General features: G+C 35.3%; 1 protein-coding gene and 1 long non-coding RNA gene across 24 annotated transcripts; both read right to left on the bottom strand.

Moving 5' to 3' along the window:
- Positions 1–1963: 1963 nt before the first annotated feature.
- On the bottom strand, positions 1964–8641 carry LOC110915793. Of its 23 annotated transcripts, XR_004891635.1 has the most exons (9): positions 8443–8581; positions 8129–8238; positions 7584–7669; positions 7353–7507; positions 7106–7161; positions 6993–7002; positions 5902–6830; positions 5065–5121; positions 4804–4961 (listed from the first exon to the last, which is right to left on the bottom strand). It is a non-coding gene; the product is annotated as an uncharacterized LOC110915793 (long non-coding RNA). The 23 variants fall into 23 exon arrangements; XR_004891625.1 differs by having other exon boundaries at positions 7106–7507; XR_004891631.1 differs by lacking the exon at positions 6993–7002.
- Positions 8642–15422: 6781 nt separating this feature from the next.
- LOC110919751 lies at positions 15423–16811 on the bottom strand. Its single transcript, XM_022164010.1, has one exon. It carries the CDS (start codon positions 16809–16811, stop codon positions 15423–15425), a length of 1389 nt encoding a protein of 462 aa, XP_022019702.1.
- Positions 16812–23890: the final 7079 nt, after the last annotated feature.

Here is a 23890-nt window from a genome sequence, read left to right as displayed (position 1 = left end):
CGCAACGCGGACAAGGCGTAAAACTAGTATCTATACAATACTAAAGGACTTGAACAGTAGTGTGAGGTTGTCATTTTTTTCAAAAAAAAAATAAAAAATAATAATAATAATAATAATAATAATAATAATAATAATAATAATAATAATAATAATAATAATAATAATAATAATAATAATAATAATAATAATAATAATAATAATAATAATAATAATAATAATAATAATAATAATAATAAACGAAAAACCTTTTTACCTCCGAAAAAAAATAATATATTCATTAATTCATAGGTAATTTAGATATTGCCATTTTCTAATATCATGTTTAATTATACTAGCATCTTTTGTTTGTATGTTTATTTTACTTATATATTATAATCGATAATCTTCATTTAATTAAGGAAAAATTACAAGTTTTGTCGTTTATCTTTATAGTACTTTACAGGCGGTGTCCTTTTTTTAAATGTTGACAGGCGGTATCCTTTAGTAGGTATTTTGTTACAAGTTTTGTCCTTTCCACCCAACTTGGTTAAAAAACTCAGTTAATTTTTGACACATGATAAGCACATGAGGGTAATTATGTCTTTTCCACATCCCTTTACACCTACCCTATTTATTATTCCTCAGAAACCCTTTTGATAACATCATTCACCCCCAATTCGTCCCTCAGGTTTCACTCTTAGAGTTTCTACCACACAAAATTGTTGATCAAAGAAGAAGATGTCGCAGGACGATCAAGGATGGTACATTTGAGACCATTGTCACACCTCGACCGCGTTAAAACAACGAAACCGCGGCGGAATCGTCGGGGAGTGTTGTAACAGAATCATTGTTTCATAACACATGGAAATTTAAAGTTTCGTTTTATTTAAAGATTAACCATTTACATTGGCTTGAAATCTAAACAAACAAGTTAAACATGGTCTATCATTGTTATTAAGTTACTAAGGCCTCGTCCAGTCCTATGTGAGCATGCATCCTAGCAATCAACATCATTCAACAACACCTGAAACATATGTAAAAACAAAGTCAGTAAAGAAATGCTGGCGAGCACATAGGTTTTATGAGAGTGTCGGATTCATGGCTAGTTTACATGTTGCAATACCTCATTAGACTACAAGAGTCAAAAGTAAAAAAAACTGGTTTTGAAAACTGTATAATATTGCAACATAATTAACCAACTCAAATCAAGTTGGTTATAACTTATAAAATCTCGTTGCCATGATTCTTAATCCCAAAACATTTGTTTAATTAAATCAAATTGTAAAACATCTCGTAAAAATTCGTTAATAAAACTTGTATGGTTTATATCCTTTCGAAAACATTGTTATGTGACATCATTTTAAAATCGTTTAACCAAGTGAACTAAATAATGCCACGGAATGTAATATGATAAAATCACTTATATATAAGATGTACCAACGGCGTATCTACCATGCTTTTATCATATCACACCCGTCCCATTATCTAATCACCATCCAAAAACCAATCGTTTATCCAATTCGTTTAACTCGTTAAAATCGGTTCAGTCGATTAAATCATTCTCGTTTTAATTGTGAAAACTACTTTTGGTCGTCTCGCTAATAACATCCAAACCTTCGTGACTCGACTATCTCAAAACTCGCATTAACAAACCACCAAAGGGTAAGTTAACAATCACAGATTCGGTCGCTACCCACCTAACCCACACATAACCATGGGTGCAATCTGATAACGGGATTTGTCACATCCTATGGTACCATAACCTAATACTGGTCGGTTCGGCCAAAATTAATGAATGTTATTTGTTATGTAACTAGGTTATCACCCGTGAATACTCACGGGTTGAATATTTAAATTTTATTAATCACAAATGTTTATATAATATCTCAAGTGATCTCCATGCTACCATTTTTTTTTATTTTGCATCTTCCATAACATGTAAAAAATTTGACCCTTTATAAATAAATGAGTCGATATATAACATGTCAAATTAGTAAAACAAAATATTAGCTAAAAAAGAAATAGGTTGAATGGGACAAATGTCGTCCGAAATGTCTTTAAATTGTATGAAACTTCCCAAATGACTTCTTAAATTTAATTTTAAGGTTCAATAAGCTTCAAATGAAATCGCGAGGCTTCAAATGATGTTTTGAGGCTTTACAGCTATGTTTCCAATGACCAGCTCTGTTTCCCAATGACCACCTGAAAACAAAACAATTACATTTTACATCATTTATTTGCTACAAAATATGACTATATCTATATATATTACAGCATCGTCATACTAAATAGAGATATGAATATATACCATCGAAATAGGAACATAAACCATATAAGAATATGATTGTTTAAGAGAAAGTTCGTGAACAGTATAAGCCATATATATTGAGAATCGCCTAGTATAGATTTAGTTTAAGAACCCGCGAAGTTCGTGGGTTGGTAAAAGAAATTTTCTTCATTATCACCGTTGACATAATCTTTTAATGAAAGAAACGTTCCGGTACTAACGTAAATGTAACTTACACTTAATAAATGAAATAAATGAATACAAAAAAAATCACAACTTGTTAAAGACTTCTTTATACGCGACATTTGTTGTTACAATAGAGCACATCTACATTACTAATATAAATGGGGTTTAACATGTTTAAAATACATTATATTATTTAATTTTGTAGACCATTAACCAAACCCATTTAGAGACCGAACTTTGGGATATAGAGACCCAAACGACAGAAGCAATTACTGCCCTGAAGGGCTAACCAAAATACCAAATAAAGGGCCTCCAAAATAATTAATCTCTTTGGTCCCATTTAGCAAACGCAAAACACGGTTGACCAACCACTTAATAAAATTACCATAGGCTATCAACATGAATATATTAGGGACCAAAATATGCCATGAAAATAAATTAGGCCCACTTGTCTAAATGCCCATAACACCAAAATCTCTCCCACTTGTTGCCATGGACCATGAAGACAGATAACAGAAGCTTGCAAAATAACAGAAGAACCCCCAAACCAAACAGAATTAAACGAAACGTGCCGAACAGAAGAAGCTTCCGACCCAACATCGAAACCAACCGAATATTATAAACAAACCTCAACCAACAACCTATTACCCACCAGCTAAAAATATAAGGATTCATAATTACTAACTTTTTTGGGGTTTTGCGACTACAGGATCAAAAATTTTACCTGCCTTCATCTAATGTGTAATAAATTGAGCCTGCTGTCTATTATTGTTTTTTTTTTTCAAAAATATCTATTAAGACATCATTATGTATGCATTAGACCTGGAAAACAATAGGGTTGGGTTACGAACTTCCAAGCTCCATCCATCCATGAACTCATAAATGGGATTTGAAGATGAAGTGTTATACATGCCATTAATGCCAACATTGTTCGAAAGTCCACATGGTTTTATATATCTTTTAAGAGCTAAATATTATAATTTGAAAATAAAAGTATTAAGCTAAACCAATGAGTGTTAAGTAATGAATGTTATGTGTTCTTCAAGTATTTCTGTAGGACACATCATTCCCAACGTGAGTTACACAGCTGAAGTGGCTTTGCGAGTTTACCTTCTTGTTGCGAATGTATATGTTAATCAAGACAATACCTGAACGAAGCATTGTAACAGTAAAAAATATTATCTAAAATAGCAAAGAGCATGACATATGAAAGCAAAAGAAGTAAAGGAGTCAACCTCGTTTAAATATTTAGCACCGGGTTCAACTAATTCATTAACTGTACCATAATCGTATAGATCGAAACCAATATTGACCCAAACCCATCCTAACTTTTTTTCTTAATAAACACATCTTAACCGAAACCCATCTTAACCCAAACTCATTGTAACCCATACTCATCCTAACTCATACCCATCCTAACCTTTTGCTTCTAAATCATCCAGGCCAATGTAAATTTCTAGAAGAATATACTAAAAGTAAATACTTTGAATGATTTCTAAATTGTGCTATACGAAAAAAAGGAACTTACCATTGTCGCACTAAACTTTTCTTTTTCATTTTGCTACCAATAAAAATTTCATTTTGCCATCTCTTTGTTTCATCTATCAACAATAAAAACTGGATTTTCTAATGACAACAATGATTTTATACAATTAACCTTTCATACCTTATCGACAAATTGTCTAGGGGACATATGAAGTGCATTGTAGCCACCATCGTTAAAGCTCAAGTTGATGTAAACATGGTCCATAAACCAATATGAATTCCAACTACTGATGTAAAATAATCGATAATCCATAACAAAGTTACCCGCATTCCTTCCCACAAAATCAAACTAATCTCATTTTTGTAATTTATAAAAAATAAATCCCCCCCCCCCCCCCTTCCCAAAAAAAAAGGCCCAATTGTCTCCAAATCAAAATATCGAACACCTAAGTGTATACATACTACACCCCAAAAGTATACAATGCATATACTAAACAAAAACTGAAAATACACAAATAAGCATTATTTGAAGAAACATACTGGACTATCATCGTCAGTAGTTCTATTAACTTTCATTATATGTTAACTATTTTCAAAAGTCACTGGAAAAAAAAAACACGATGGTTTACTGTATAAACATTATTTTGTGACTTTTTAAAATAATAAAGGATGATATAATCAATTTTAGGTCGGTAAAAAAAGTCAACGAAGGAAACAAAATGAAGTAACGATTAGATCAGAGAATACAGTGACCCTTCATTCGAAGTACATCTCTCAAAACCCTAATCGATTTGAGGTTGTCCATATGAACCGGGTTTGACTCAAAACTATCATGCTTGTACCTACTAATCATCATCATAGTCGTCTGATACAAAACCATACCCAAAAAATATTACTAAAGAGTTTTCGACAACATAAGAGTATACTACAAATGACATATTTGAATAAAATCAAAACTATATTAGCAAGCAATACTTACAGAAGCAGACATGGCTTTCAATTTCACCCCACCAGGTTTCCGAACCTATAAATTGATCACATATAAACACAAAATCAAAACCTATTAATCAACTCAATCAACAATCAAAAAACCAAAAACAAAGCCTTAATCCAAATAAACCACTCACAACAGCAGTAGACTTATTATAAGGATTCTCCACTTTAAGCAGCTTCCTCAACTCACCCTACAAAATCAAGATGTCAAATTACACAATGCTATCAAATAGCTCACCCTACAAAATCATGATGTCAAATTAAAATATATAAGACTATTTGTAAGAAAATATGTGATTTTCAGCCATGAAAAATATATAAGACTATTTGTAAGAAAATATGTGAGTTTCAGCCATGATCTAGGGCTTAATACAGTAAATGATTCACTCTTACTTGGTTCTAGAATGTCACTTACATGGTTATATATGTAAAAGCATAATGTAGCTTTAGAAACTGCAATGAGAAAGTCAAAACGTTTTACCGAGGCCTGAGTTGTTTTCCACTTTAGTCAAATTAACCAGTTTATATCTTATGATGAAGCTGTTTGGGCGATTAAAGTAACAACTAATCAGCCTGTGTGTTATGTGTGATACTAAACATGCCTGAGCTTTCTTAAAAACTGTTCCAATATAAGAACAAATTGTTTTCCACCGATCTGCAGTTGGCATTAAAAGCTTTCACTTCATTGACTGTTATCTGCAGTTTGCATCTGAACTAAGGACTTTAAAAGTTTAATGCATAATCCAATATCCCACTTGCATTATAATGTTAAGACCCATACTTATATCATAAAACATCAGTAAATGAAGTTTTATAAAAGTCTAACTGAAGCATTTCATCAAACACATGGAAAGCAATTCATCATATACATGAAATAAACATAAGTTCAAATTTGATTTTGGAATTGAATCAAAAAGAGCATCTGGATTTGCATTAATACACCAGAAATAAAAAATTTGATAATATCATACCTTTGACTGTAGAGTTAACTGTGTGAGTGAGTTCCTTTATGTGGTCATTGACGGACGTGGTTTGCAATAGCACAGCGGTGGAACAACATTCGCTACAGAAGAAGAGATGGGGGCGATCTAGTTTCGGTTGCTAAACTATGCAAAACTAACTAAGTTTCTGTGAATTTGTTCCTTCTTATTTTTTTGTTCATTTCATAATCACAGGGGCGCCTCTTCTTCGGGGGGTGAACAACAATGATGTGTATTACGCACCGGCTCCATCCGTTTCCCAAGTCAACATGGTCACAACCTCTAATTTTCACGATTGGCTTGGTCATCCTTCCATCAATACATTCGAATCTATGGCAAAGTTATTTGGTTTTCCTTTGAATAAATGTTAAATTCTAAGTTTCTTACAAACCTTATTACTAACCTTGTCGGGATCATGTCATTCGCCACCCGTTAGACAAAGAAATTTATCTTTATTGATGCCCAATTCAACCATACATGCTTATATTCTTCCTGCGTACCCGAGCTTCTCGCCATCTCTCTTCCCAGCCCCAGTGTCGAGAACGTCCCAGACGCATCCCTTGACCAGCACCATTTGTCTTTTTCAGTCATAAAGGTGGTTGAGTTAATGACTTCCAAACATTGTGTAAATTCTACCGCCATTCCTTTGAATTGCGGTTTAATAATAGCATATCTGCAACTTTGCAGGTCTTTAGAAATGACAGAAACAGAGGACCTATATTCGTCCAATTGTCAAGCTAGAATTGGGCAGCCTCTTTGTTACCGGTTGTGCATACCATACTTCGGAGAGTATCAATGTTCATACATGAAAGAATCGATTCACTTTTGCATATATTCTTCCAATTTCCAGTTGACAATTGCTTCCAAGGAATTTGTTTGAATGATCTTATGTCTGAATGAACTGCTGTAATAACCTTGACCTATACAATACAAAAAATTGAGCAAACTAAAACACAAAGTTAACATTAATTAAAAGGGTATTGTTAAAATAACAGTAACAAACAACAAACTCAGATTTCCAATTGTACATAACATATTAACATCAAGAATATTAGAAGTATTATAACAGCGGAATTAAAGACCTTTTGATCCCTGCATGTGAAACCTCAACAGATCAACAGATTGATGCACATTATTATTAAAACCATCGCCATTCTCAATCTTATACAGGTAATCGAAAAATGCAATCAACTACCTTAAGCTCGTGACAGCGTGTACCTATATTAACAATCCACAAATCACTTGCATCACCTAACGAACAGTGAAAAATTAAGTTAACAATGCCACAAACCTAAAAACATAAACAACAAAAACTGAACACATGAGCTCTAAGACCAAAGGCACGTGTTAAGAATAAAAGAAAACACTGCACCAAAAGTAGAATGGTGTAAAAGAGAACGGGTTCGCAACCTGTGGCGACCGATTTATGTTAAATTTCATACCCCACACCTACTGGTTTAGTGAGATTATTCAGACTGCATGGAGGTTGGTTGATTAATGTTTACAGGATGAGAAACATCTCTTCCACCACTGCAAGGTGATAATTCTTGTCAACATCATCAATGTCCACTATTGGTTCCTCATATACATCTTCATCCTAATAAACAGATTCAAAAAATTAGTCAATATAACTTTAATATGAAGAATAACAATGAAGGAATAGATGATTAAACCAGTTCACGCAAGGCTGCAATCTACAAAGATGCTTCACTCAGCTACGTTATCTCAGATAGTGATTAAATGTGTCCTCCATGTCTACCTATAAAAGCAATCGTGTCAAGCCATGTTAATAGACTGCCCAAGCACCACCAGATGCCGCCATCTGAGATGGTGGAAGCACCATAAATGCTTCACCTTTGATCATACACACCAAAAGCCATGAAGAATTGGCCATGTTCACCATAAAGAAAAAAAATTAATTCACTTGTAAGCCTTACAAATTTCTTAATATACATTGTAGCACTAATCCCTCACCTAACCTTGTCCACAAATTTGACTTCTATTTTAGGTTTGAAATTATTTATAAAATATAACAATTACACATCTCAGTTAGTTAGTTTGAAGTAATATTTCATGGCAATTCATCTCACCGGCGTAGCATCCCTCACAACTTTAAATCCAATATGCACCATGTTAAGAGTTTAGCCATTGATCACGGAGCAAACGGAAAGAATAGCTAAACGTTTAAGAAACCAAGAGAGAACGATTAAGTAGATACCTGTTTAGATCGAAGAACACATAAGATTTTAGGCAAGATTGATGGAATCAGAATCACTTTTTGATAGTTAGGGTTTCAATTACAAATAGCGATTGATCTACTCAGTAATTCTGCAAAATAGCAAGCAACATTCAAAACAATGACCAGAAATTTCTTGCTGAAAAAGGTGAAGTTAGGGTTTAAATACATCATGAATCTACTCAAATCGATGGACGATTCAAATGAATCAACCAATTTTGTATGGATTGTATTGCAATTAACATCAAATAAAAATTTGATAGCGAAAAATATGACCCTAGTTTGAAAGAACGAACCTGGTAATTGGGGATTGAAGAAGAAGATGTAGCGATTAGGATGATGAATTCGAAGTTGATGCAGAGATTGATATATCACAAAGAGCGTATGAGTATAACAAAGCGGCGTGAAGGAGAAGAATGAGACATTTAGGTTTTGAGAACAATTATATACGATCCAAAATCCGACCCGAAGAATTATGGATCCCGCGTCCCTCTTTTCTTGGTTTGTGTTTTGAAAAATTTGGTTTATGTATATAGAATTGAGAAGGATTCCCTCCTAAAATCACCTTCTACTCCATCATAAGATGCCACATCAGCAAAATAGCTTCACCATTCAAGGACAAATAGCCCAAATCATCTCCTTTATTAATATATATAGATTACAACCAACAAGTTTATTCACATTATCGAAATCGTTATTAATTTAATATAAACCATTTTAATCATTTTTTAAACCATCGTTTAAACCTTGAAATCATTTAACACATGTGAATCACCCTAAAACAATTGAAAACAGTAAAATAGGGGAACTATGTACTCACATGAGAATGCTTAGAAGTCTTGAATAAAACCAAGCAAAGCTAAAGGGATCACAGAAATCAATCGACACCTAATATAAGTAACTACGTTAATAAATCGGACCTAAATCGGAAGATCGGATAGAATGAGGTGTTGTAAAACAAATGAGTATTGGAACTCATATGATATAGTTTAACAAAGCCTACATTCTAAATCGAAACCTATCCTAAGTGCTTACGACCCATTACGACCCATTAAGGTAGCTTATGCTACTTTAACGCGTCGTTCGCGTAAAACGCGTTTGAGACGTCTAACTAGTCCTATGACAAGTATTATATGCCTCACTACAAAAAAAATGTCATTTAGTGGCACACACTTTTAGTGACATTTAGCCTTTGTGCCACTAGTTTAGGTTTATAGTGGCACTTTGAGTATGCCATATTTGATTAACACACTTTTGGTGGCATATAGTTTTTATGCCACTAATATAGATTTTTAATGGCACTTTGTGCATGCCACATTTATTTAACACATACTTTTACTGGCATTTACCTTTTATACCACTAATTTATGTTTATAATGACATATTGCGTATATCATTGATAATTTCAAGCAACTCTAATTTCCTTTATTGAAACCCATATCTAATCTGTAATTCCAAAATACAATACTAAGAAAAAGAATATATAAAAAAACAAACAAAATTTCATCATAGTTAGTTAAGAACCACTGTAACTAATGAATCCATCAATATCCAAAAAAATAGATATGATAAGCCATAATTCATGACAATTTGTGACAACCTGATCCATGCAAATAAGTTATACTATTTTTTTCATTTTTTAAACACATAATTTAAACACATAAAAATTAAAAATGATATATTAAAAAAAATAAAAAGAGTGATTATATTAGTTTCAAATAGGGGTGCAAACGAGCAAAAGCGAGCCCAAGCTCGACCAGGCTCGAGCTCGAGCTAGACTAACTTATGAGAGCTCGGGCTCGAGCTCGGTTTGTTGGTATTTTCTTAACCTCGAGCTTGGCTTGGGCTCGGCTCGTTTATTATCTATAAATTAATATATTAAATAAAAATAATATAAATATACTTTTTAGGCTCACGAGTTCGATAAATGAAGCTCGGGCACATTTACTAAATAAGCTTATTTTTAGGTTCGAGGTCGGCTTGTAAACAAGTTTAAATAAGCTCGGCTCGACTCGGCTCGTTTACACTATGGCTCGTAAGGTTAGACGAGTCTAACGAACTTCACATGTGAGGCTCGAGCTCGAGCTCGATAAACAAACGAGCTTTATTTTAGGCTCAAGCTCGGCTCGGGCTTGATAAGGCTCGGCTGGTTTTGAGCTTTTTTCTCGAGCTGATCTCGAGTCGCTCGCGAGCCGCTCGGCTCGTTTGCACCCCTACGTGAAACCGAAACCAGTTATTAAAATTACCCAGTTTGTGCTCCTCTATGTGTCACTGGCCAAACGTATTTCTATATGAACACAAAACAATGGTTTTAGACCATTAGTCTATGTTAAATTCGGTATCTACACACCTAATCTCCATTTTATTTCAACTTTTCATTTTCTAAACTTTGTTTCTTTCAACATTCGGTTTAGTTATAATTTGCAAGTCATGGTAACAAACTAATGGCACCGCGTGAAGTTTTCTCTGCTCTCCTTTCTCTCTCTACAACCTTTTACCTTCACCATCATCCAATATACATATTACAAGAAAGCTACTCTAAAACTATAACCGTGGATTGACAATCAGACGACCCAAAATAAGAAGGGTATTGTTTCCAGCCGTGCTTTTTCAAATATAAAGTAACTAGGGGTATTCCTTTTCAGTCGTTGCGCAACATCACAATTTAGATTCAATTAGGTACGGTTACAAGCATTCCTCATGTTAATAACAGTTAGTCATTAATCTATCATGGTGTTGTTTATAGTGCACCGAACAAAATTTGAGACGCTTATGCGTACAACTTCCTGTCATTAGCATACGGTTTACCATTAGTTACAAGTTTTTCAAAGGTAATCCGTTGCGCTGTTTATATAAGTAGGCAATAGTGTAGTCAGTACAAAGTCGAAGATGTGTTGTTTCCCTAGCAAAATAACCTCAGCACCTACATATATTAAAAACATATATTATTTCAGTATAAATCGCAAAACTAACTGGGAGAAAAAAAATAGTGAAAGCATGACTTTGCAACCTAATGTGTCCACAATGTAAATGCTTGATTCAGATGTAGTGAGCCACCAAAGGGTGACTCTGTGCCGCATTATTCACCTGTTTTTTCTGCAAGTCCTGCATGCATCATCAACAAACTATATTGACATCTTGAAATTATTAAGCATGTCTAAAGATTTTTAGTTGTCTTGAATTTGTATATAATTTAGAGGTGGAAATTTTGACCTAGGGTTTATCTATAATCAATATGGGTCAAATGGGTAACTGGTTAAATAGAAGATGTAGTGCAAGAACCTGAGAAATACATCCACAAAGTTTAGAGGGAAATTAGAAGAAGATATAACTATAGGATTCTCTAAAGTCTAAACCAAACCTGTCTATTTCAGTTTCAAATTTAAAGGTTTCCTACGCAGATTGTCCTTTTCGTTAGCAAAAGAAGCCGTAGAAAGGATTTCAATTGTGTAACTAGCACTTTTAAAGAAATTGTAACCTGCCATCAGGGTTAAGGGTTAAAAATACCTGACCACTTCCCTGAATTTGCCCTCTATACACTGATCCAAACCCACCCTCCCCTAAAAAACAATCAGGGCTAAAAATACGAGTTATAGCCGCATGCTCACCGAATGTGAAAGTCTGAGATCCAATTTGACCAAATGGCAAAATGATGCCTTTTTTAAATTGACCCATTCTGACTTAAACCCGTTTACATTCAAACATTAACAGAGCATGATCATGATCTGACACCTAATCCAACCCGATTCACATATTTTGACGGCCATTTAATGAATGATGAGAGAGAGATTTACCATCTCACCAGTAACGTATATCAACCTGCTTCTCATCTTTTTTGGACGCCTCATATAGTGCTGAAACAGGTTGCGGTTGAGCCCAAATGACATTAAGCACCACTACTGGTTCAGGCAGGCATGCATGCATCTGTATACCTGAATAGATCATATCAAACCCATTAATCATAACCTTGACTCACCCACTAAATTTCATATTAAACCCGTTAATCATAACCTTGACTCACCCTAAGTTTCATATCAAACCCATTAATCAAAACCTTGACTCACCCTCTAAGTTTCCTATTAAACACATAAATCAAATTCAAAGAAACTCATAGGGGCAGAGGAACTCACCATCCACAAACACAACTCCAGCCACTGACTCCGATATATCCACAAGAATTTTTGTGGGTTTCATCATCCCACCATGCATAAGTACCTCCTTTTCTCCCTTAACTGCAACTATAAGTTCACTAACCTAAAAAAACCAATAGCATTAAGAATTAAAAACCAGTTCAGTGTATAATTATGGTCAGTATATGATAGGTTAGAAAGTCAACTGATCTAACTATGGTCAACTGTACCATATCTAGTAGTATCATATTCAAACAGAAAGTCAGCATTCTAAGTGAACTAAATCAGAAAGTTGACCTCATAGGTTAACATCCTAAAGTCAACATACTCACTACATAATACTAAATTCCGAAAACAAAGTTACATCAAAGGTTTACAATATAATATTTGTAACTAATTAAAAATAAGACTCATCGTCGTTTTCTTCAACATCTACTTCATGTTCCATATCAGGTGTAATGTCAATGCCATCTTCACCATCATCCCCAATCCTATGGAAATTAGGCACATTAAATGTGCAATCATCAAGAACTCCCATGTCAAATACATCTCTTACTTTTACAAATCTGACAACCTCCCAGTCTTTATGCTTGGGATCTGTGACATAGAACACCTTATCAACTTGTGCTGCCAATACAAATGGATCATCAGTTAAACTAGCCCCTGTATGTGCCTTGTATGAGAAATTTACCAATGTTACACCATTATCTGTCTTGTAGCCCCTATTGATATCAACCCATTCACATTTGAATAAAACTACTCGTATTTGACCTGAGTAGTTTAACTCAATAATGTCATTCAATTTACCATAGTGGTTAACCACGCCTTGAACATGCCTTCTATCTCGACTACTAGCGTAATTTTCACCTTCTACAGTAACAACAACACCACTATTTTGGGTTTTTAGTGACTTCTCTTGACTTTTTGTATGAAAACGATAACCCTTAACAAGATATCCAGAGTATCGATTCACACTTCTAAGCCGACCACGAGCAAGCCATTTTAGATCTTCAGTTACTTCATCACCTTGCTCTTCCAAATGTGCAACCTACAACAAAGTTGTTAATAGTCATTTTACTAAGATCCCAAACAATAAATTATAACGTATTCATAATATTTATTTTGAATTACCCTTTTCTTGAACCAGTCAGCAAACTGTTGGCCATGAATCTTGTTCAGTTCATAATCTGGTATCCGACGAGAACCGTATTGTCCCTTGACTATCCGTTTGTGTTCCCTTAAAAGAAAATTGATATTACTATATATTTTTGTGATAGATGAATGAAGAGCAAGAGTAACTAATAAAAACACAAATTATTTTACTCTCGAAAAGGTGTAACTGACTCAACATTGAATAATACATAGCGATGTGCTTGAGTGAGAGACTTCTCATTAATGTCTGAATTTGAAGATCTCCTTCTTTTGCAAATAGGTACTCCCAAATCCAATTTACGACCTAAGGCACGACCAGGGCAAAGATTGTTGGATTCTTCAATGTGATTTTGGTGACCCTCATCATCGTTCCTAACTGCTCTAGTAAAAACAGTTTCTACTTTGGATAGATATCTAGAGCAAAATGTTATACTTTCCTCAGCTAAATAGCCTTCAGCAATTGATCCTTCGGGATGAGCTCGATTATGAACGTATGACTTAAGTTTTAGAAGGTCCCTGTACATGTCATACTTCTAAGTCATTGATCATTTAGAAATAAAATAAACTAGTTTTAGGACATGTTATAGTTTAACTGTTGTTTTTACTTGACTTAATGTCATACAATAGGCCTAGCTTGTATAGTTACAAAAGACACTTGGTTTTGATCTGTAAGTAGTTAGAAAATGCATGAACAACTATTTTGCATTTGTTATGCCATACATAGTGTATTGAGTACCAAAATACACCATACGCAAGGAAGAGGAACAGAGCCAGGTTCATAACTAGTTTTTGGATCAGAAAATCCTACCCAATAAGAACCGGGTAGGATAGGGTATGGAACCGGTTTGGTTCGAACAATCTGAATTGAATCGACTCTGCCTAAGTTGGAAGAGATCATTAAAAAACAGCAAAAATTCATTTTGGCATATGATCGACCAACTTATGTGCACTTTAATGCAATCATTTTCAACATATAAATCAGAATATCAATATACTCAAATGTAACCATCCATAAATCATTCAATATACACGAACCCAACTCCAATTATCATACAAAATCAAACGAGTTGTACTGAACTTCTACCTGAATTGTTTAATGAAACTTGAAATTTATATGGAGCTTAGCTTGTAAAATCAGGTTATAAATTTTGTAGCCAATAGCCAGTTGCGACTATTCCACCCAATAGCCAGTTGGGCCTATCCCCCCCCCCCAGATACACTTTAATTATATAGGAATGTAGCAGATAATGGATAGCATTAATAAAAACATTATTTACCTTTCAACAGGGTACATCCACCGAAATGCGACAGGACCTCCAAGCCTAACCTCTCTCATTAGATGGATCACCAAGTGAACGAATACAGTAAAGAATGATGGAGGAAATATCTTCTCTAGTTTGCATAAAGTGAGATGAACTTTAGACTCGAGAAAATGTAGATCAACTTCAGATAAGTCCTTGTAGCAAATGGTCTTTAAAAATTCGCATAACTCGATTATAACCGAGCTTACATGGTCCGGCAAACTTCCACGTAATGCAATCGGCAAATACTCTTGCATCAACATGTGACAGTCATAACTTTTCATCCCAATTAGCTTGCCCTCATTTAAGTGTACACATCGAGAGATATTGGATGAAAATTCATCAGGAGGCTTCATTAACTTAAGGGTTATTAAAAATTGAGCCTTTTCACCTCGAGTCATTTGATAGCAAGCTTTTGGCATGAAAGTGATACTACTTCTAGGCCGCTTCTTTGGATGCAATTCTTTTCTTATACCCATTTCTTGTAAGTCAAGCCTTGTTTTATAGTTATCTTTCGACTTTCCTTCTTGTCCTAATAAATTCCCCACTATGTTGTCACAAACATTCTTTTCAATGTGCATCACATCAAGATTGTGACGCAACAGCAGATGCTCCCAATATGGCAACATAAAAAAATACTTTTCTTTTTCCATGGACTACGAACATCATTGTCGACAAGAAATTCTATGTCAGCTACTTGTTGTAGAACCTCCTCTCCAGAAGGAGGAATGGAGCAACTCTGAATCCGTGGCGTCCAACAAACGATCTAATATCTGAACGCCAACTATGGTCAGATGGAAGCCACCTCCTATGACACATGTAACAAAACTTTCTTCCATGAGTTAGCCATTTGGATTCAGTACCAAAACCACATACGAGACATGCAAGTTCTCCTTTAGTGCTCCACCCAGATAGATTGGCATAACCTGGAAAGTCTGATATGGTAGAAATAATAGAAGCCTTCAACATGAAGTGTTGTTTCGTTGAGGCATCAAATGTATTAACTCCATCCTCCCATAACTCCTTCAATTCCTTAATCAAAGGTTGCATATACACGTCTATCTTGTTTCCAGTACTTTTAGGACCCTGGATGATTAAAGAAAGAATAAAATTTGGCTGCTTCATAACCAACCATGGTGGTAAGTTGTATGGAATAAGAAAAACTGGCCAAATACTATTTACCGAATTCATTTTCCTAAATGGGTTGAAGCCGTCAGTTGCTAGAGCTAGACGAACATTGCGAGGATCAGTAGCGAATTCAGGAAACTTTTCATCAAAATCTTTCCAAGCTGATGCATCTGCTGGATGCCGCAATTTTCCATCTTTTACACGCTCTAGATGATGCCACTTCATAAGGTTAGACGTCTTTGATGACGTAAACAATCTTTGAAGTCTAGGCTTTAAGGGAAACCATCGTAATATTTTTAAAGCCTTCCTCTTGGGAGGATTTACTTCATGTTCTGGATTAGCTTCATGAAGTTTCCATCTAGAAGATCCACAAAAAGAACACACTTCATCCTTCTCCTTGTCATTCCAAAACAACATGCAACCATTAGTACATGCATGTTTTTTTTCATATCCTAATCCGATGTCGGCCATTAATTTTTTCACTTGTGGTGTTGTTTTAGGTAACAAATTTCCTTTAGGTAACAAATTTCCTTTAGGTAACAAATCCTTTAAAAAGTCTAACAACATAGAGAAAGATGTGTTACTCCATCCACCGAGACATTTTATTTGGTACAAATGCACCACACAAGATAACTTGCTGTATTTGCAATTCGGGTACACATTTTCTTCGGCTTCCTTAACAAGGTCATCAAATTTGCTTCTTCTATTGTTCGTCTCTTGACTATTATTCCAAGCATTCTCATGTATCCCCACTCCACTTCCACCTTCTGTTTCAAATATATCATCCAACATTTCATGCAGTTCATGGCGAAGTATCTCTTCGTCATCATTATGGGGTGTGCTCCTCGATGCAACCGTTGTGCCTTCCCCATGATATACCCAATTCAAGTATTCAAGCCGGAACCCTGAACATATGAGGTGATCCAGAACAGTTTGTCTACTCTGATATTTCATATTTAGACACTTTGTACATGGACATTTTATTTCCCCCCCATTGACACAAGCTCTCTCAAATGCAAAATTCAAGAATGTGTGCACCCCATTAACAAAAGTTTGACTTAATCTTGGTGCAAGGTACATCCATGATCTGTCCATTACTATTCAAAGTGAAAAATAACAAACTTTGTAAGTATTACATATTATACAAAAACATATAACTGAGTACAAACAGAGGAATGAAGCCAAACTTTGTAAGAATAAACCTAAATTGCTTAATACCATGCTAACAATATGGTAGGTGAACTAAATCTATTAGTGGATGTGCTGATCGATATGGAAGTCAGTTACATGGAAACCATGAGTTAAGATATGCAGAGCTGCTGATATTGATTTAATTATGTTTGTTTTTCAAGCTCGAACTCGGCTCGTGCTAGACTCGTTTAGTATTTATTAATTAATTTATATTAATTATAATTATTATTATACATATAAATTTAGTTATTTTTTTCTATTTATATAAATGGTAATTATTATTATATAAATATATGTTTAATATAAAATATATAAACAGAAATCTCATTTAGGCTCGCGAGCCGGCTCGAGCTGATAAGCAAAGCTCGGGCTCGGGCTCGTTTACTAAACGAGCTTCTTTTTAGACTCGGGCTCGAGCTCGAGCTCGTTTAAGCTTGGCTCGTTCAAGCTCGGCTTGTTCGATCTTTTTTTCAAGCCGAGCTCGAGTAGCTCGGCTCGTTTGCACCCCTACTCGGAATCATTTTAATGCAGCCAATGTTACCGTCGCCTTAACTACTAGGGCCCAAAGTTGGGAGCCGAAGGCCTTGATACGCCACCACCGGTTGGAGATCAGACCCATATTCAGTTCCTTGATGTTGATACCTGATATGTGCAGCCCTCGTTTCTTCTTCGAACCCACTTTGTTTCTTGCATGTTATTATAATATTACATACTAAATATTGTTATTGTATTGTATGTTTTTGAATAGACAATATGGGTAGGCGCAAACAACTACATATCACTTCTACCGACATCAGTAAAATACAAGATTATCCATCAAATTCTGATGCACAAGGAACTAATGCAAATTATCTGAATTCTCTGATGTATTTTTTTTCTTCTTCTCATTGGTTAGTTTTTGACTTTGACTAGGTAATGTGTACATGGAAGATAGACTAGCGAGGATTCAGGAGAACCAAAAAAGACTACGAGAATTAGGAGTTAAAAACGTTGTGGACTCTATGACAAGTTTGGTAGACAGTAACAAAATAAAGAAAAAAATAGTGAAACGGAACACTCGTGCGGGGGATGTAGATTATATTCAAGATCCAGGTGAAGATTCAGGTGATGATTGTGAGGAAGATAACCAACAAGTTGGTAGAAGTATTGTAGTACCTAAAAAGGTAATATGATTATTCAAACTTTGTTTATTTTATTTTATATAGAAATGTGATCTAATGAAAATAAATCTGTTTTAGCGACACCATTCACAATATATTCCACCAATGTCCATGAGTAGAATAGCTAATCTAACGAAACTACGTCGGGTGCTTGCTCCAAATGTCTCCCAAAAGGTTCCGTCTACTTCAAATGCAACAAAACCGAATAAAGAAGGAGCAAAGAGAAGGATGATTGATGACGAGGACGAGGAAATATTTCAAGGTATTATTTTGTTAATCTTAAAGTTTATTCGCTTAAAAGTACCTTTTATATTGATTTACTCTTCAATGCTTTAAGAAGGTAATAAAGTGGATACGGAAGTAGATGGTGCTAATGAAGATGATGAGCATGGAGTCATGGCAGATCCCAACTATTCTGAAGATGAAAACAACGATCAAGAACAATTGCATGGCCCTGAAAAAGATAAAGCAACAGGTTCTGATTAAACTTACTAACAAAATTATGTTCTCTTTCAATAGTATATATAAGTTTTTTTGAACATCTAATGGTGTATGTATTCCACCGATGGTCCTAGTAAAAACATAAAGCAAAATTATTCCACTTCCACGCATCATCCCCCAAACTCATCTTCACTTGTTTATCTTCACTTGCTTTAGAACTTGGTGTCCAATTGTTAGTACAAAAGCTCACTATGTTGCCTACACCAACAATATCTTGCAATTTTCAAAAATATTGACCTTTTACTTCAGCAACTCGTTATCTATATATAACTAAATTACCATTATTATTGTGACTTCGTGAAGATGATAATACACATAGACTATGTTTTTTTGTATGTCTTATTTTATCAAAACTTGTTTAGGTGCTCCCAAAAAGGTTAGAGGTCTTACCCAAAAGGCCGAAATATGGAAAATGAATACTACTGAAAGAATAGATGTGACATTTAATGACCATGGACAACCAGTGGGGGAAGAAGGCAAAGAACTTGTTCAGTATCTTGGGATACTTGTGAGGATGGCTGATCATGTATCAATTGAGTATTCTGACTGGAGAAAAGTTCCTATTGTTGGTGCACGGAATGTCTGTTGACTATGTATACATTGAGTCTTAGGTCAAGATAAGTCAAAATAGGAGCTTGGTAATCAAAATTAGTGTTTATTATAGAGGTTTCGCTCATGTGTACATAATAGATAGGTGATTTCGCTTATAGGACAATTAGGGTTTCGCTTATGAGGTTACTTAGAGGTTTCGCTTATATAGACACATGGGGTTTCACACATATGGTCTGTCATATGAGAGAAATCAGCAGACCTATATAAACCCTAATGTGTGTTTTCATTTGTAACTTTTGGAGCGAAACCTGTTCATGCTTGTGGTAACGGAACTCTGTCAAAATCAAGTCAGAAAGCATCAATAAAGCAGGAAATTGAAAGGAAAAGCTGTTGTTACTTTGTGTACATTGATTCCGCCTTTATAAGCAAAGATGAACTACCTTGACTGACTTTTCAGGGTCGCAAACTGGTCCAACAAGTGGTATCAGAGCTCAGGACGAGGAGTTCATACTACTACAGCTTGATTCTACACAATTCTCTTACTTCTACTCACTTTCTCTCATACTTTTTTGATTGAACTGGTTCCTACGGTTGAAATGGCCTGAATTTTGAATATAACGTGTGAAACACAGTAATAACAAACCCTAGAAAGAATCAGGTTAAAATTCGGACTAAAAAATGGTGAAAAGTGACTAAAACTTGATTTCGCTTTTTCGAACAATCGAGGGTTAATTCATTGATTTCGCTCATACGGACAAGAATTTTATTGATTTCGCTCGTGTGTCACACTAATTTCGCTCGTAGGAACAATAATTGCTTGATTTCGCTTATTTGAACATCTGATTTCGCCCATTTGAACATCAGATTTCGCTCATAGGGTTTCGCTCTTAGCAACCTATTGCTATTTCGCTTATCAGTCATTGACTGATTTCGCTTATTTGTCACAAATTGGTGATTTCGTTCATTTGTCACTTTTTTCAAAAATTTCGAAAATTTTTCTAAGTGTTTGCTGATTTTGCAGGTACATTCAAGATGGATGATATTTTCTTGAACCCGTTTAGCGACATGTACGCATTCTCTGGAAATTCTGGAAACGATGATACTTCGTCAAGCAAAGAGAATGAGAATCCACCAAATGCGAAGAAAAAGGAAGCTTGGGAATCTGAAAGTGCCTTTGGAACCTTCAATAAACCTCCAAAGCTAATGGCTATCGAGGAATATAGTCGGTGGTCAAGAAAGTTTGAAGATTGGTTGATGGCATTTACTTTTCCTAGCTGGAAGAGTCTGAAAAACGGTTATGATAATGGAAACAAAAATGGTGAAACTTTAACATCAGCTGAGGAGATTGAATCATTTGTGGCTGAGCAAAAATGTGTGGCATTGTTATTTCAGTCCGTTCGGGAGGACATAATCTCATTGATCGATTATTCAAATGCAAAAGATCTCTGGAAAAAGCTAGAAACAAAATGTCTAGGAAGTGCTGAAATTGTGAAAAGTAAAAAGAAACTTCTTAGGAAAGAATTTGATTTATTTGGATGTCTAAAGAATGAATCAGAGTCAAAGATGTAACAACTCTCATTAAAATTAATAATTAGAATGATAATTAGTCGATAAGGAAACCCTAATTGAGACACCCAAGTAATTCCGCACTAACCCTAAAATTTTCAGAACAATCGGAATTAGGATCAGGGCCCATAAAACTCAGGGGGGACAAAACCTAGTTAATGATTATCAACAAAATCGCGTTGTATATACTGAAATTCGATTTGTTGTTGAATCATCAGGCCTATACCACTGAGTAGGCTAATCTACAATATAGACCGAACCCTTACGGACCGTAAGGGTTATGGCTTACGGTCCGTAAGCGATGCTATTTTCTGGCTATAAATAGCCGACACTGGGACTTGAATTTTGGAATTTAAACGACGTCTGTAGGTTCTGTATACGTCGAATTAGCTCTAAAACACTATAATTAAACACACACTGCACTCGAATCGCTGCCGCGGAACAGGGTAATTACTCGATCGCTATTACGATTCATTTTCCGAGATCAATATATCCAAAGAATGTTTAAGTGCCGCCCACATTTGGTTATACTTTGTCGTTCATCGTTAAATCGATGAATGTTTAAGTATTGCACTTTGTCGTTCATTGTGAGAATTTGATCTCGTGAGTTATCGTAACTTTTGTATTGATCACTAACCCTGTTTTGTGTGCATTATTGTTAAAATTAGGTTAACAGGGCTAAATCATATTCTATCCATACTAAGTCTGCAATGTGAGTCATTCTCTTTTTATCAACTATTTTACAATACTCCAAATCATTTTTCAAAGTTATAGTTACAGTGATTAAGTTTATGTAATCACCAAATTACAGCTGGTATGTGGGGTATTGTGCACAGTATTACTATTGTTTTAATCACATTAGGTGGGCGAGCCTAAAAGTAAGTGATATACGTCACTCATTGGGACAGCCAATGGTGATATGACCACAGTCACAGAGCTGGTCTGTGACAAATACCTATTCTTGATAAATTGGTTGATAATAAACATATGTAAAAACTCTTAATACTGTGAATTATAACAAAAGTGTCGTTTTAGTAAATAGAATGATTCACTCAGTATTTCCCCGCTGACAAAACCTTTTTCAAACATGTTTCAGGTGATCTACTGTAAATCAGGAAAAATGCTGAGGAGCATTTCAAGGCCTAAAATAGTGGCTCATTATAAAATAAAGAGATATGTTTCGAAACAAGGATTTATCGCTAAAACTTATGTATTGTAAATTATCGGGGTTTTATCCCGAATTGTAAAATAAAAATAATCGGGAAAAGTTTGTTTTAGCTTTACAACGATCCTGATGTTAAAATTCCGCTGCTAAGCTCAATTAAATAAATATCACGGGATTTCTGTCCCGCGGCTCCTGAAACGGGTTAAACCGGGTAGGGGGCCGTGACAAAAGATGATCGAGAGGTTTGGGCATTTGAAACTAGAGCTAGCTAGACATGAAATTACGTATTCTAACGATGAGCTAGTAGACAAGTTGTTCGATTCATTACCAAACGAGATGGATTGGAGATACTATGCTCTCATGCTGAAGAACACTATCGAGCCTGAAAAGTTGACTGTTGATTTGCTGATTGAGAGACTTGAAAGTCATGAGCTGGAATTGAAGAAGACATTCAAAGTCAATCACTCATCCTACCAGCAGAATTTGGATTTGTATTATCCAAAAAGCATGATGCCAAAAGCAATTCTCCCAAGACGGCGTTTTCTGCTGACAATGTGTTAACAACTAGCAAAGAAAGTCAAAGCAGTGGAAATCACAGTGGTTATCATAGTGGATCTTCATCATCTGCAAGTCATTTTGATGCAAAGAATCGATTTCAATGCAATATCGCAATAGACTTAAAGAATGCTCAGGGCTAAACAGCAGATGATCTTTCTAGCATCTGTGTTGGAATCGTATGAAGGGTTAGTAGCAGGGAAGATAGGCAACACCAACCTAACGAAAGAGGACTATGATCAAATAGATCCTGAAGAAATGGAATTAATCGACATTCGTTGGTGCATGGCCAGTGCAGTTCGTTGAGCACAACGTTTCCTGGAAATAACCGGCAGGAAGACAATTGGTGGTCCATCTACCAAGTTGGGTTTTGATAAGTCCAAGGTGACATGCTTCAAGTGTAAGCAGAAAGGTCACTTCAAGCGAGAATGCAGAAACACATATGCTGATGAGTCAGAGAACCCATTCAGAGAGGATTACTACAAGAAGGCAATTTATCACCAGAATAAATCTGAGCCGCCTAGATTGAAGCAGGTTGAAGACAACAAAGAGAAATCTAGAGCTCTTGTAGTAGTTTATGATGATGAGGGTTATGATTGGAGTGAAGAGGTTCTACCAGAGGAAGATGCAGTTGGTTACGCTTTCATGGCAAAGAATGAACCTGTTCTGTGGAAAGACAACCGAACTGAAGAGCAGAAGTACAAATACAGAAAAATGTTGGCTGAAAACAGAATAATTAGAATATCTGGTATCTATCTAGAAGCGAGGAGAGCAAGAAGATGGGATCCGGACAGGGAGTGTTATCTTGATCAAAATGGAAACATTGCGATTGATGACAAAACTCTTGATCTGGAAGCCATAATCAAGGAGCTTAAAGATGAGGATGATTATTGGCAGAATAAATGGTGGGGAACTGGGGACGAGAAAGAGAAAGAAGAGAAAGAGAAGAAGGAGAAAGAAGAGATAGAGAAGTCAAAGAAAGTGGATACTGGGGTTATTGACACAACGCAGGAGTTAACTGCTGAAAACCTCGGAAAAATGGCTGACAAAGTGCTGGCTGCTAAGGCACTTGAGGTAGATTCTAACTCCGTGTCTGAGTCAAAAAGCCAGGTCAGTTCAAACTTGTCAACAAATGTGTCAGGTAAGAAAATTGATGGAAATGCTGATTGCAAAAATTGCATCAAAGAATGCAAATTTTGTAACACAGTCACGTATCTCAACGGTAAGAAAGTTGAAGATCTGACAACAAAAGTCAGAAGCGTTGAGAATCAAATTCTGGATCGTGACAAGATGATTAAAGCTTCAACTGAACGGATAAAAAAATTAACTAACCAAATTGAAAA

This window comes from Helianthus annuus, chromosome 4 (assembly GCF_002127325.2).
Source record: "Helianthus annuus cultivar XRQ/B chromosome 4, HanXRQr2.0-SUNRISE, whole genome shotgun sequence".
NCBI lineage: Eukaryota > Viridiplantae > Streptophyta > Magnoliopsida > Asterales > Asteraceae > Helianthus > Helianthus annuus.
This window is presented reverse-complemented; position numbering and strand designations above follow the sequence as displayed.